At 41.2% G+C, this 16328-nt stretch overlaps 2 protein-coding genes across 3 annotated transcripts in view; both read left to right on the forward strand.

Moving 5' to 3' along the window:
• Positions 1 to 1310: 1310 nt before the first annotated feature.
• Positions 1311 to 4958, forward strand: LOC124005666 (E3 ubiquitin-protein ligase RNF182-like). The gene has a single exon (XM_046315111.1). It carries the CDS (start codon positions 2063 to 2065, stop codon positions 2822 to 2824), a length of 762 nt encoding a protein of 253 aa, XP_046171067.1. The 5' UTR covers positions 1311 to 2062; the 3' UTR covers positions 2825 to 4958.
• Positions 4959 to 10363: 5405 nt separating this feature from the next.
• LOC124005440 (paired box protein Pax-3-like) overlaps positions 10364 to 16328 on the forward strand; it is a 63003-nt gene continuing 57038 nt past the window's right edge. The window contains exons 1-4 of one of the 2 annotated variants that reach the window (XM_046314708.1): positions 10364 to 10786; positions 11534 to 11769; positions 12022 to 12151; positions 12609 to 12752. In XM_046314708.1, the coding sequence (XP_046170664.1) occupies positions 10702 to 10786; positions 11534 to 11769; positions 12022 to 12151; positions 12609 to 12752 (595 nt within the window). In that variant the 5' untranslated portion in view covers positions 10364 to 10701. The remainder of the gene's footprint in view (positions 10787 to 11533; positions 11770 to 12021; positions 12152 to 12608; positions 12753 to 16328) is intronic. The other variant, XM_046314709.1, reaches the window with a different exon arrangement.

Consider the following 16328-nt stretch of genomic DNA (forward strand, 5'->3'; position numbering starts at 1 on the left):
ACCATTCCTTCCAGTTCTCTGCTGCCAATGACAGAAACTAATTGTAAAAATTACTGAAGCTGGAGACTTATTCTCCCTCTCTAACTTTAAGCATCAGCTGTCAGAGCAGCTTACTGATCACTGTACCTGTACACAGCCAATCTGTAAATAGCACACCCGACTACCTCATCCCCATATTGTTATATATCTTCTTGCTCTTTTTTCCGTTGCTCTTTTTTCTTGGCCAGGTCGCAGTTGTGTACACAGCCAATCTGTAAATAGCACACCCGACTACCTCATCCCCATATTGTTATATATCTTCTTGCTCTTTTTTCCGTTGCTCTTTTTTCTTGGCCAGGTCGCAGTTGTAAATGAGAACTTGTTCTCAACTGGCCTACCTGGTTAAATAAAGGTGGGGGGGGGGAGAAAAAACGAATATTATAATACCCTCCTGAGACCCAACAAAAAAAGTTTTCGATTGTTTTAGTTTTTTTTTTTACATGACATAAGTGTTTGGGGTGAAATAAAAACATGTTACCAAGAATATTGTTATTTCTGTTTTATTGTAAATGCAAAATTGTCCTCTGTAGTGGTCGTTAGGACATACGTTACATTACAACACAGTTTCTAAATCAAGAGGCGCAACATCGCGAGACTTCCGGAAAAGCTTGGGAAACAGACCAAACAGAACAGGCCAGGGGTTTGAGAAGTCAATGGGGGAAGCGAACAGTTCTTTGTTGTTAATTTTCTCGATCTCTAAAGGCACATCCTAGATTCGAGCCAATGTTTTAAGTAGTTGAACTCCAACATCGTGAAAGTGACAAATTGACACGTTTTCATTTTCGTCAAAACAACTTTATATTGAAAGCGTGCCTTTGATTTGACTGTCTGCACAAGCGCAGTTTGGCGCGAGACAACCATTAGGATGAAGTGTTTCTACGCATGACGCCTACAAGTGTGATCAGCATATCTTCATACTGGACGTCTTTGATTACAGTCAATAGGTACAGTAGATAAAACACATAGTTGTGGCATCTGGAAGTCCACTACAGAGGATATTTCTTGATAACCTCGTATTTACCATTCTCATTTAATGTGCTTTTTTTTTTTTTACACAGTCCTGACACCTCACTTAACTGTTGCTGAGATTTACACTTAGGCCTACCAGAAACAATTTGAATATCAAACTCATAAAAAGTATCATTAATAATTAGCCCACACGCACTTCTTTTCAAATGTCCATCACATGTTTTAATTTTAATGGTAGACACGTTTTTTTTAGAACCAGGAAGTTAAAGTTTTCAAAGTCACACCCCCACACATATGATATCACTGAAAAGCCCAGAATGTCCTCTCAAAGGGACAACAGGACTTAATACAGTAACTTGTGTGGCCTGTGAGATGCGGACCAAGAACGGATGACCACTGGAGAGGACAGAAATGAAGGAGGATATTAAACAAAACAATAGGAGCACATATTATATGAACACAGTGGACCTTTCAACTTTGCCTTTTTGACAGTCTATCGTTTGAACTCATGAGATGTTTTGATTTAATTATGGCGCATCCCTTCTAAATGGCATGATGGCGGCGGACTTTGTTATCTCTACATCGCCTCTCGTTCTGACTCCCAGAGAGGGCTGAAAACAGTGTCTATTGTCCTCCCCTATCAACCCGGGCGGTTTCGATCAACGGAGAGGAAAGATAACAACCATGAACTGTGTGTCGATCGTCGCCTTACTGTCTCCTCTCTCTGCGGGCTGAGCATAGATCACTCCGGTGGATTAACCCCAACCCTCGCATCGAAGGGTCATCACGAGCATTACATCACCGATTCCCACACCCCGAAGAGTAAAATGATACCCATTTCATATTTAACGAGCGAATCTGAACACTGGTGATGACGGGTGACGCCTGGATTTAATTTTTTGACGTCGTGGGGATTATCCAAATATATCAACAATATCAATGTAGGCTATACAATTCATCAGTGAGATGATGGCGCTTTTATGAACGGGAGATAGACGAACACTGTTATCTACATCTCTGCCTGTAGGCTCCTTTGTCTTCGTAGAGAATGTGAATGGCGAAAGATGACATGGCAGAGGTAGATTCAGCATCCAGTGGAGCGGAACCCACGCGCGGGCTGGAGATAGCGTTCCCATACGAGGAGTATGAATGCAAAATATGTTACAATTATTTCGACCTTGACCGTCGCGCACCCAAGATTTTAGAATGCTTGCATACATTTTGCGAGGAGTGCCTGAACACTCTCCATCTCCGCGAGGAGCGTCCATGGCGCATCAGCTGCCCTATATGTCGCCACAGGACGCCCGTGCCGGACTATCGGATACAAAACCTGCCCAATAATACCAAGGTAACGGAGGATTTCCCATTGTACATTGACTCTGACCCTCTGCCTCAGGATGCCTTGCCCCTCTACCCTCCTCCGTTGCACCCCGCACTCGTCGCCCTCAGGCGCGAGGAGGCATCGGGGGCGTCCACGAGCCAAGCTACCCCCTCCACTACCTTGTCCACCGCCACTACCCTCTCCCAGGACTCCGTGCGCTATGACAGCTGTCAGAGCTGCAAGCGGGTTGCCCTGACTACGGGCTGTGTGTGTGTGATATTCTCCTTTCTGTCCATGCTGGTTCTGCTCTTCATGGGCCTGATCTTCGTGCACAGTCACAGCAACCCGCCCTCGCCCGCGGGCCCCATTTGCCTGTCGGTGGCCAGCATCCTAGCCATGTTCTCGGTGGTCGTCACGTGGCTGATCTGCTGGTTAAAATATAGACCAGATCACGAGTCAGGCCGCTCGTCTGGAACTAATAGGAGGAACGCCTGATGATGAAGATGCTAATCATGATGATAATGTGATGTGTGTGTGATTACGTAAATACTGCTGTATACTAGCATAATGTCCCTCCCTCCCTTCACTTGTTGTTGTTGTTGAAATAAACATTGTCCAGAATGGCCTTTTAACAGTAGGATATAGCAAGCACCATGTAAACTCCTTCATCTGCTTATTGAGTACTAAGCCTACAGTAGCCTACCATTGATACATTCATACAGGCACTTGTATGTCTACCTATGGCAGGTTTCTATGATGATGGGTAACCTTGCCTGAGACCTAAATGAACTGCCTGTCGCTCCCAGAACGGACTGGTTGATTGCTGGTTGATTGAGTTGAGGACTGTGGTTTGATAACAGTTGACCTGAAAAGTATACATCACTATGCCTCTCACTGCATGCATCTCAAAGACGCACCTGCCCATGTTATTGTAGTGTGGGCTACACAATTCCACATGAATAGTTTGAGATTTTGTATCATGCCTATATCAGGCCCACTCATTTGAGAAGTCACTAATATATGTAATTGACAAGTCACTCATGTAAGATGTGTAAATAGTACAGTATCTGTGAAGATAGGAGAGGTGTCCTTACCGCTATTTAAATTGACATGGTGTTTAGGTTACCAAGAATAGTTCTAGAGAACAGGTGCTTGCTACATTCCTATTTTAAAAGGTCTCCGGTTGTAGGCCTACTGTACACATGTGTACATCTCCCTGGCCTTTCTGTGCCTGTGTAGTCAGATCACGATCATCTTCCAGGCCTCTGAAAGTATCTCTTCCCTCCTGCCACCGGTCTGACAGACAGTGAAGGTGAAAGCAAGGTTCCTTCCCACCATATTGCTTTGAGTCTTGTTGTCATTCACTTCAGATCATTGATGAGAACCTTGAAGAAGGGAGGAGGCATTTCCTCCATTTTCGATTGAGGCGCTAATTTACCCCTCTCTTTAGGTGGTTGAAGATGCACTCCAGGATCTAAAGCACAGCAAATTCCTAACATAGGGCACAAATGTTATTTGTAACAGTCACAGGAAATAGATGACGTTCTGCACAATTGGATGACGTAGTAGGCTACACAAAAACAGATCCGTTTCGGCTGGTGAGCACCACTTTCAAAACTCCTGGCTGAAATGATAGAAAAACTCTGGAGTGCATCTTTAATTGCCATGTGCTTGACAGGTTTCCAAAGCAAACAGATTCCTCTGGCCTGTTGCATGTGTAACCGATGTGAAATGGCTAGCTAGTTAGCGGGGTGCGAGCTAATAGCAAATCGGTGACGTCACTCGCTCTGAGACCTTGAAGTAGTTGTTCCCCTTGCTCTGCAAGGGCCGCGGCTTTTGTGGAGCGATGGGTAACGATGGGAGGCAGTTGTTGATGTGTGCAGAGGGTCCCTGTTTCGAGCCCAGGTAGGGGCAAGGAGAGGGACGGAAGCTAAACTGTTACACCTGTATGGTCGGGGATCATCAGGGACATATTGAGAGAGTTGCCATGAGGATGGAGTAGGGTCCTCAAAATCTGAGGCACAGTTTTTGCAATGCCTATGGAACTGAGAGACTAAAATGAGAGGGATTGGATTTGTCAATATTAGTCAATAGGCCAGGGGCATTGAAATCAGGGCCTGCTGTGCTGCACTGGTTTCCCTATAATCAGAAACTGATGGTTGGACTCTCAGTACAATCAATGATATTAATCAAACACTTAACTACTATAGAAGGATAAATAATCCCAACAGTACTACTGTAGACCACAAGGCTTATATTTACACAGCCCTGAAGCAATTTAGTTTTGTATTTACTTTCTACTGTACGTGCTCTGTGTAGAACAGACACTGTTGGGCCCTCTTCCTAAAGACGTGTCTTTTAGGATTCACATAAATAATATGCACATAGGAGATGGCTGGGATATACGCAAGTTATGTTTAAGTACTTACTGCCCTAACAAATTCACTTTAACATTGCCTCACAACCAAACATGATTATGGGCCTGAGCTCACACATGCTTCAATCAACCTGTTAGACTGTCAGTATAACCTTTAGAAGATGCACTTTCACCCTCTTATTTGACACAAGTAAAGGGTTTATATACTGTATATGGTCTATTATTGTATTCATTAATTATGAATTTTAAAAAGAAAACTTGGATGTTTTTGAGTTTGTTGAAAATGTCGTTGTTGTTAAGGTACTAAAATGTATTTGCACAGATAAATGTTAGATATGTGCTGTTTAACACAGTTCAGTATTAAATAAAACAGTACAGTTTTGTGCAATGATCCTTTCTCTTAAAACGTTGAAATTAGATATGATGATAGGCATGTCAGTAAAGAATACATAGGGAAAGGTTAGAATTTTGGCAATGATGCCCTTTACCTACTTCCCCAGAATCAGACTTGTGGATACCATTTTTATGTCTGTGTCCAGTATAAAGGAAGGTAGAGGTAGTTTTGTGAGCCAATGCTAACTAGCGTTAGCACAATGACTGGAGGTCAATGGGTATCTGCTAGCACTAGTAGATTTTGTATTTAACCTTCATTTAACTAGGCAAGTCAGTTAAGAGCAAATGATTACCTACCTGGAACCAAAAATGGTTATCCTATGGGGACAACCAAATAACATTTTAAGTTATAGATTGCACATAGAGCATTCGCTGTATCAACATTCATACGGTCATTTTGACACTGCTGTTTTTGTAAACATTTTTGCAACTAAAGAAAAATCCCGCAGGGCACCTCTACCGCCACCTCCTGGTTAACATGAGAGGAGAGAGAGAGAGAGAGAGAGAGAGAGAGAGAGAGAGAGAGAGAGAGAGAGAGAGAGAGATGGGAGTTAGACGAGGGAGTTAGACGAGCTTCCCTATATCCATTCATTCTCCCCTTCCCTTGTTTTCTTTCCATCTTTCTTATTTTTACCATAATTCTCGCAGGTCAATTGAATTGTCTAGACCTTTATGCACGGATGAAAAGCTGGTAGTATATGCGGCCCAGATCCAGAAGTTTGACACCCTTGTTTTACAGGATGTGGTGATAACATCTCAAAAGTTTTTGAATTTGCTAAAGCCCCCTCTCTCTCTTACCAACCAACTATCCTATTCCTCGCTCCACATTTTCTGTTTGATTAAACATAATTTGCGTTCCCATATCCCCACTTGTCAGCGCAAGAAACACACACCTGTTTAGGCGAGGTGCTGGCTAGCGGAGTAGAACACTTGAAAAGGAGAAGGAGAGCCACACACTCGAAGGAGCTCAGATGCAATAATTGAATAACCCTGATGAAGACAGCTTGTCTTTGGAAACGTTGGTTTTTCGTTTATTAAATTATTGCCTCTGAGCTCCTAGAATGTGTGGTTCTCCTTCTCTTTTTTTCAAGTGAACATAAATACAACATCCCCAAATTCCAACATTTAGCATCAAATCAAACTAATTATGTGATAAATCATAATATGGTCACTTTATATTTCATATCAACACGTATTTAATGATAAACACTGTAAAACATCTAGAGACATAGTTAGGCATGCTTTTATATAGCTTTACTTTATAACCATCTCGGAGGTCAATCTTCTAGTTAGCCTATATGCATATCTTCATTCGATATCTTCATTCGATATGCATATCTTGTTTTTGTTGTTGTGAATTGTTGATCTATAGCCTTAATAAATAAGTAAATAAATATTGGACAAATACGTTTTTATAGATTTGCCTCCGACTCTGTATACCTGATGCAACTCATGTACTTCTCATCAAGCGACATTTCATCCCCGGTAATGGATTAGACACGGAGATTCTGTGTTGCTTTCAAGAAGGCCGTGGTATGCATCATTGGTCTCTGTTTTCCTTCGTTCCTGTCACTTTTTTAGGGTACAATATCCAGTTTCAATAAATTGAATGACCCCCGAAATCGCAACGTTGGTAAATGTAAGACAAATGTTTTGCCAGAATGTCCAAGAGGGATGACACTATTATGTGTAAAGTAAAACATCCTATCGTTTCACTAAAATGTGACTTTTTATGTTCTTAAACTAAAATATTTATATTTAGGAAAATTGTCACAAATTATCGTTGTGCCTTTCATGCATCCAATCATCGTCAATGTGATCATTTTATTCTTTATAACGTGTTCTCACCAGCAACTTCATATTGGCATGTGCCAATATACCTTTTCATCCCATAGAATTGATCTGTAAAAATGGTAGATTAAATACATAGGTTGTTGAGGGAAGTATAAAGCAATACATCAATGGCTATTATAATATTTTTAGTCATCAATATTTGACCATTTCCCTTGTTCAAATAGGCTATTTAATGTGAAGTCAATTGTGAAGTCAATTGACAAAACTAATATTAATTTTATTGAATTGTTTTCCTCCTAAGGGTTCAGTGAATGTCAATAATCTGCTCTTTAGCACGTGAAAGGACCCTCGTTTCCCCTGCCTATTTTCTCCCCCGCGCCAAGCTATTGTCCACGCGCTTTCTAACAGAAAGACAACATTTCACGTGTTTTTTCAAAGGTACGAAAGAGGCTAATGTTATTGAGGCCATCTAGTGGGATGCATATTTTCTGCGTACATAAGAGAAGTATGATAGTGCTTACGTTCGATCTCCCCGTTGTGCCCTATTTTCTCCCAGGTGACCTTACAGGTTGGAGAGGTGGAGGTAAAGACAATATTTTCTCCCAGGTGACCTTACGGGTTGGAGAGCTGGAGGTAAAGACATAATATTTTCTCCCAGGTGACCTTACAGGTTGGAGAGGTGGAGGTAAAGACAATATTTTCTCCCAGGTGACCTTACGGGTTGGAGAGATGGAGGTAAAGACATAATATTTTCTCCCAGGTGACCTTACAGGTTGGAGAGGTGGAGGTAAAGACAATATTTTCTCCCAGGTGACCTTACGGGTTGGAGAGATGGAGGTAAAGACATAATATTTTCTCCCAGGTGACCTTACAGGTTGGAGATGTGGAGGTAAAGACATAATATTTTCTCCCAGGTGACCTTATAGGTTGGAGAGGTGGAGGTAAAGACATAATATTTTCTCCCAGGTGACCTTACAGGTTGGAGAGGTGGAGGTAAAGACAATATTTTCTCCCAGGTGACCTTACAGGTTGGAGAGGTGGAGGTAAAGACAATATTTTCTCCCAGGTGACCTTACGGGTTGGAGAGGTGGAGGTAAAGACAATATTTTCTCCCAGGTGACCTTACGGGTTGGAGAGGTGGAGGTAAAGACATAATATTTTCTCCCAGGTGACCTTACGGGTTGTAGAGGTGGAGGTAAAGACATAATATTTTTTCCCAGGTGACCTTACGGGTTGGAGAGGTGGAGGTAAAGACATAATATTTTCTCCCAGGTGACCTTACGGGTTGGAGAGGTGGAGGTAAAGACATAATATTTTCTCCCAGGTGACCTTACGGGTTGTAGAGGTGGAGGTAAAGACATAATATTTTTTCCCAGGTGACCTTACGGGTTGGAGAGGTGGAGGTAAAGACATAATATTTTCTCCCAGGTGACCTTACGGGTTGGAGAGGTGGAGGTAAAGACATAATATTTTCTCCCAGGTGACCTTACGGGTTGTAGAGGTGGAGGTAAAGACATAATATTTTCTCCCAGGTGACCTTACGGGTTGGAGAGGTGGAGGTAAAGACATAATATTTTCTCCCAGACTTGGAACATCAGGTGCCTTCCAAACAGTGGCTGTAACTTCAGGTAATACGTCACGTGGAGCGTGAAATACTTCAAATACCGTTACAAGGGCACACGTTTCAGAATAACCTTTTCGTCATTAAAAAAATAAAACAATCCTCAAAACAGTAGTCTAAATGCACATTTCCAAAGTCCGGAGAGGAAGTAGCACGTCTTCAACATCAATTTGGTCAAAACTCTTCTGTAGCTGTTATTAGCAAGGATACTGGCAGTAGCATCAAGCATAGGCCTATTTATTATCTAGGCTACATTATGCATATTATAAATATCACGGAGGCCCTAATAACAGTGTCAATATTTAAATGTCCATTTAGCCTGTAAATGTACAATATGCCCTCAGGTCCCGCGTTAAAGGTCACCTCTTGCCACGGTGGGCGAGCTAATCCGGTTTACAGCGCACCTTTGCACCTGAATGGGTAACGACCTCTGCTTCTGCACCGCACGCGCATGCACCACTTTATGGAAGACATATAAAACGGGTGATATTTGAAGTTCCTACATTATTCACCAAATAGACGAAGAGGGTGTTAATGTTACTTATTGAACTTATTGAAAATATCAGACAATAATAAAACAAGGCCATGGGATGAATGTATGACTAAAAAATGACATGCTTACTCCAACATCCTCCAAATACCATTTCCATCCAAAAGACCATAAAAACACAACATTTTAATACGTGTGTGTTACTCTTTCTACTCCTGGGACTGAAGAAATTCAACTTAAAAGCAAACATGCCGCTAAGCAAGTAGAGTTGAGCTCCTTTAGATGGACAGTGGAGCGAAGAGGGGTTTTGTCTGAAGGTGGGGAATGAACCATTGCTCCTTTAGATGGACAGTGGAGGGAAGAGGGGTTTTGTCTGAATTCAAAGGTGGGGAATGAACCTCTGTCCTTTTATTGATAGGGGAGCTCTAAAGAGCATGGTTTGACTTCTATAATTCCCTGCACTGCAGCCAAACTTGGAGGGAGAGAGAGAGAGATTTGAATTGAGAGAGAGAGAGAGAGAGAGAGAGAGAGAGAGAGAGAGAGAGAGAGAGAGAGAGAGAGAGAGAGAGAGAGAGAGAGAGAGAGAGAGAGAGAGAGAGAGAGAGAGAGAGAGAGAGAGAGAGAGAGAGAGAGAGAGAGAGAGAGAGAGAGAGAGAGAGAAAGAAAAAGAAATAAAGAAAGACTGCAATGGCCCTTCCTTGTGCGATTGCCTTACCAAGTGTCTTTTCAACTGGCAAGGCAACTATAAATAAATACCCGACAACACAATAGTAAGGTCTCTGTCAGCAGAGCAGACGTTCTTTACTGCTCTCCTGGCGTCGTACCCTGCTGGGGCGGCAGTCCCCGTCAGACGTCTCTCCTGTTGGTAGTGCGCAATCTAAAAGCGACAATAAATTCCTCGAGGTGCACTAACTTTTGCTGCATCTGTCTTATCTTCAGGCCATGGGGTGAGAACAAATGGGTGCATGGTTCTAGGAAAAGAATACCTTAAATGAAACACTGTTGTATGTTGAGTGACGAATCAATACTGCAACATCTAAAACTACACGTATATGTATAGTTAATCAATATCTGTGTGTGAACTTATGATCTGAAGTGATGTCACATCTGTCAATGGGATGATGAAAGACCGTTCCTCAGTTCTTTCCCGAGCAACGTCTCTGACAACAACTGAAGAAAGTTTCCTGCACTGTCAGCCAATCATTACGCACGCCCAAGAGCCGGGTCTGCCTCCTCTAAACCAATCATAGAGACTGGATCACTGATGTGAAAGAAGTACAGCACAACTAATAAATGTTCCTCTGGGTTTTGACCATCTTCCCTCGCTCTGAACGTCTGTCAACAACAACAGCGACAACATCACTTGCATGATTCTTGATGACATCACAGATTCCACAGTGCCTCTAGACTGGTAAAACGGCAAGGCATATAGGCGCACTCTTCAGAAGTCTACCTCCAGTTTTTCTTGGTTTGGTAACTTGGGCTCTTTTTTTCGGGAGTCGGGAGTGTTTTTTTTCCCTGCCAGGACGCTGGTTCTTGTCTAGTCTAGTGGCTAACCTATCAAGGCTAACCTTCCACGAACTGGAATACAGTGCATTTTTACCCATAATTTCACCCACTGGTAAAGCTCCATTGTCGGCAGCTCCCGGTTCTCTTCTCTGGCGGGAGGTTAGCAGAAGGCATAGGGTTGTGGAGGTATGACTGCGTTGGCTGGGGCAATACCAAGGATGATGCGCCCCATGCTGGCGCAGAACTACCCCCACAGTGGCTTCCCACTGGAAGGTAAAATCAAAAGTCGAAACAACTTTTTGAGCACTGCTTGTGGGAAGATTTGGGCTTCGATGTGTAATAATTAAAGAGCGATTATTAATATAGGAAACTCTGTGAATTCAATATTGTAGCCTACACCATAGCCCAGCTCCTAAACAGAAACTTGGTTGTATCCAATTGTAAAAACATATTTAAACTTTCGGATTGACAACATTGAGATGTAACACAATTCAATTGTAATGTTCTTTTCATGTTTCAGGTTTTATTTTTCAATGTTCTTTTTAATTTCGGTTATCGAATGCAAAGTGGATTGAACTGTTAACTTCGACGTTTTGATCTGGTTTATTTTGTAGTCGTTATTGACATAACTTTTTCTATTTATCTATTTGCTTGTCAACTTTTGAGGATGAAATTCTTATTTTTATAATTTCCTAATCTCTGAAAACAAGGTTTTTGTTTATTTACACAATGTGTACAGGGTTATATAAGTAAGCTTATACACCTCTCTATATTAAATCCGAACATATCATTACTTAAGGAAACTTTTAAGGCCTTTTATTGTTACCAAACCTTTAAGTTTAAACAACTTTTATTTTTGTATTCGGCTATTATAATAATTGTTTTATTTAACATTATTTGTAGTAACCTTGTGGTGTTATTAGTAGCCTGTGATGGAATCAATGTTAGTTGTTTTGTTGTAGGTCTATAGTTTATAATCATCAAGCAATCTGTAGCCATTTTGTGTTTTCTTTTACGCAGTCTCTACCCCGTTAGGCCAAGGCAGAATGAACCAGCTCGGGGGAGTTTTCATAAATGGCAGACCTTTGCCCAACCATATCCGCCATAAGATCGTCGAAATGGCCCACCATGGCATCAGGCCATGCGTAATCTCCCGTCAGCTCCGCGTCTCTCACGGTTGCGTTTCTAAAATCCTCTGCCGGTACCAGGAGACCGGCTCTATTCGGCCCGGGGCCATCGGGGGAAGCAAACCCAAGGTAAGAGAGAGGGAGCAGGTGAAAGTGTTCGGTTTTTTATTGTCATGCATTGTATTCTCCTTATAAAACTGTTTGTCTCAAGGTATGACATGTTGGGTTAAAATTTAACAAGCCACAGGTTGAAAAAGCATGTAAGATGCGTATATTGTGTTGTTGAGTGTACGTAGACAGTGTAAGTAGACAGTGTGAGTAGATATAAGCTCTTTATTATGGCTTTATTAATTAACGATGATATGATTTGTTGTTTCTTAGCAGGGGACGACGCCTGATGTTGAGAAGAGAATAGAGGAGTACAAGCGGGACAACCCGGGTATGTTTAGCTGGGAGATTCGGGATAAATTACTGATGGATGGGATATGTGACCGGAACACCGTTCCATCAGGTAAAAGGAAATATCTGCATTCTGTCATATTTGCTGCCCATTTAAATGGGTGCAATCTTCACCTGCAGCCGTAGATTGTTCATCATCATCATGGTCACCATCCTCACCATCATATATCACCGTCTTATTTATCATAATGGGCCTAATGTATTTTCCATCGCAATAACCACATTTTACCACAATAAAAATCACTTTACTCTCTGAAAACAAAAACGTAAACAACTGCTGAAAATTATATAATTGCCATGTTGAGTTTAAGTTAAGATAAAAATCATAAAAAATATTGCAATGCAATTATTTACGCTAAAGTCAATATATGTTTCTATTTATTTGATGCTTTATCACGGTATATTAGAAGGAAAAATAAAAGCAAATGAGTGCAGATTGATCAACTTTTATTTCGACTTTTCCATTTTATTATGTATTAATCAGTGTTCTGTAATTTATTGTAACACAGTGAGCTCTATCAGTCGCATCATGAGGAGTAAATTCGGAGGGAAGGGAGATGACGATGATGATGAAGATGAAATCGAGAAAAAGGAATTAGAAGAACACGAACGGCGGGCCAAACACAGCATCGAGGGCATCTTAGGAGACCGATGTGAGTGCAATCATAAATAAATAAATACATTCATTAATGTTCTCTCTTCTATAGGTAACTTGTGTGAGGCAGTTACTTTTTGCGTAAGGGGAAGGCCCGTCATATACAGGCCTAAATGCTTCCACTGTGCACTTTAATGTTCTTTGAAACGGCGAGGAAACATCTCGTTTATTCAAAACTCAACAAAGATGGACAGATAAAGGTTTTCATCTTGTTTTGTGTAAGCTTATTGACTTCCATAAATCATTCTTGATAGGCTAGGCCTACATTTTCACCATGGGTGTCACCAGTCCTTACGGGTTGCCATTCATTTTTTAGACTTTGTGAAGTAGATAGTCCTTGTCTGTCTCTTTAACTCTAAGTTTTAGTTGTTGTCAAGTTTTTGCTTTTCGATGCGATGGAAGCACGGGGAGTGTGTCTTCCTTTGTCGACCGTCATAAAGTGCACTGGGTTGTTTTACATTCTTTATCGACCATATCGCTCCTGCTAATGCTTGTCCCATGAGGCGTTAGGATAATTCAAACAGCAGGTGATAGATTTTGTGGGAAAGGGAGGATTGCCCCTTGTGTGTGTATGAATGTGTGTGCGTGCGTGCGTGTGTGTGAGAGACAGAGAGAGAGTTTGAGAGAGAGAGCTAATGAAAAAATGAAAAATGAACGAATGTGTAACTACACGTGCTTATACAAAGTGGGCAACACAATATTTTTGTTACCGACACAACATAAGGTACAGGCCTCGAACCAGTCGAATGTTCTTTATAAAAAATAATCCAATATATTTAATCGAATAGCCTGTGCATATTCAACTTCTGCTACATATATTTATTTCTATTGCATTTATTGAATTGTTTATGTTAGGCCACTTGCAGGCCTATATACATTGTAGGACTATTTTAACATGTCTTCATCATACTAATAACCTGCATTTTCTTCGAAATGCACACAGCCCCGTTGTAATGTTTGAGGAAATACCCCTTATCAAAAGTAGGAAATACCCCTTATCGTACGGTTTCCTACGAGTTATTATGACAGATTTCGCAGGCATTTTCCATCTTAATGCAGCTGCTCTCTGCTCTACTGTAAAATGCAGGCACAGTAAAACAAATTAGAGGAAAAGACGGGGAGTTGGAGGGGACAAAACGTCCAAATGAGTTGATCAAACATTTGTATAACAGTTCCATCCCTCACAAAGCCAGGCCTCGAGCACACAGTCGGACACTTGGGGATGAACTTGGGAGACAAAGCCGCGAGAGTCCATTGAGACTGATGCTTCGGTTATGCGTGGACAAAGCCTGGCTTCGCAGCAGCTTGGTCGCCATAAAAGAAGGCAACCTGTTTATAATTCAGTCAGAAAAGGAGAGGGAGCTTCCCAACAAAAGGCCGAGAAAATACATTATGAAACCGCAATGAAGGATGAATTATTCAAGTCCGTCCAATAGCCGCTGCTCGGGCTAGGTCTAGAGACTGTTCACCATGGAGAAATGGCCGTTTTCACCTACAAAATGTTTCTTTTGGAGTCGTTTTAAGTAATATAAAGAAGCCGACTGCCATTCAGAACCCCTCAAGCCCCCTTTCACTCCCCCCTCTCTCTCGCTCTCTCTTTCTCACACACACACACACACACACACACACACACACACACACACACACACACACACACACACACACACACACACACACACACACACACACACACACACACACACACACACACACACACACACACACACACACACACACACACACACACAACTTTCAAATCAGCTTAACACACTGATTTAATGGCGAGATTAATTACTTTTATTGATCATTTGGTACTTTTATTTTTGGACATTCAGAGCATTTGCCGACATAATAATTTACGAAAATACAAACTGTTTGTGTTATACATTTTGTGCACAATCACATATTTTACGCAATGTTTAAAAGTTGTTTACACAATGTTGACACGTTGTTTTTTGTTGTTGGTCCTTCTGGTTCCTGCGTTGGACACTTTTATATTAGCCTAGGTTTTTTGTTGTTGGTCCTTCTGGTTCCTGCTTTGGACACTTTTATATTAGCCTAGGTTTTTTGTTGTTGGTCCTTCTGGTTCCTGCTTTGGACACTTTTATATTAGCCTAGGTTTTTTGTTGTTGGTCCTTCTGGTTCCTGCGTTGGAGACTTTTATATTAGCCTAGGTTTTTTGTTGTTGGTCCTTCTGGTTCCTGCTTTGGACACTTTTATATTAGCCTAGGTTTTTTTTGTTAATGTCACCGAATAATTATTTAGGCATGTTACAAATTCCAATGCCACAAGATAATAAATTATTTCTTCTGTGTAGCAGCCTCATATCAACGACTTTGACAAAGTATTATAGCTCATAAAATGACAAATATTTTCCAAAATATATGCATTTGCTACTTGATGGTTATTAATAATTTAACTCATAGGCCTAATAACTGTAGTCATTTTATTATTTTTACAAGTACAAATTGTTGCACAATATATTTGTCTTACCAATAAGGCCTAATGATATGCAATTGGCTCGTAACATGCCTCTCTGCTTGGTCTATTATTGGATCTTTGATGACCTATTCTTGCACTCTTAAACATTAATAATGTCTTCTAAATGATTAGATATTGTGCTATGTCACATTTAATGATCGAGGGAGTGTATTAAAGACTCCTTTGGTGAATGGGGACCAATGTTCTCCCCGGAGAGGCGCGCTTGGCCTCGAGCGGTGGTCACAATGGAACATGCGCACTGCTGCAATCCTCACCCATCATGCTCTCACCCCTTGCGCTCTCAAAATCTCTTCAAGCGGATTAAATCGATCCCTTTATTTGATTTGACTTTCATCCGGAGAGCGAACCCGCCCCTCTCCCTTGCTTTCCTACTCTTTTTCTCTATGCCCGCGGCGCACATTCGTTTAATATCTGTGATTCATCTTCAGGAGTGCAACCGCTAACAAAAGAAAGTCAGTTCGTTGTAGAAAAGTCCCTAAAATGAAGCTATCCGTTAAGCCATTGACCCCTGTAATATTTGTCTTTATTTTTTGGGGTTACCAATAAATGCTACATTGTTTTATTAATTCCAAAATGTAGGCTATAAATTAATAATAATAAACCTAACTTAGTAGCAGTTTCCGTTAGAAACGTTGTTTTGTGTCCACGTGCTCATTTGGGCTCGCTTTACCTCAGTCAGTTTGTTATCCTATTTACATTCATACCAGTCAAATTATAATTTTAACCTAAGGGCTAACGAAAAATGTAAATGCCATTTGCCACGACAGTGCTTTGACTTGAAACGGGAACACTTAACGTTTGCAGTAATATCAGTTGACTTTAACTAATGCATGGTTTAGGCTATTATGCGTAGTTAATGAGAGTTATAATGAGGGGCATATTCCAAACAGGGTTGTGCTTGGACCTGAGGACTACGCTCTTATGGCACTCTAGAGACTGTTTTAGATGGGTATAGGGATGCCAGCAACGTAATTTCTCTACATTATTTTAACGACTTTTAGTTTTATCGAGACCTGTGGTGTCTACTATTTTCGTGCGTTTTTTTCTGTCTGGTCTCATGTGGAATTATGTT

Source organism: Oncorhynchus gorbuscha, linkage group LG19, assembly GCF_021184085.1.
Source record: "Oncorhynchus gorbuscha isolate QuinsamMale2020 ecotype Even-year linkage group LG19, OgorEven_v1.0, whole genome shotgun sequence".
Taxonomy (NCBI): domain Eukaryota; kingdom Metazoa; phylum Chordata; class Actinopteri; order Salmoniformes; family Salmonidae; genus Oncorhynchus; species Oncorhynchus gorbuscha.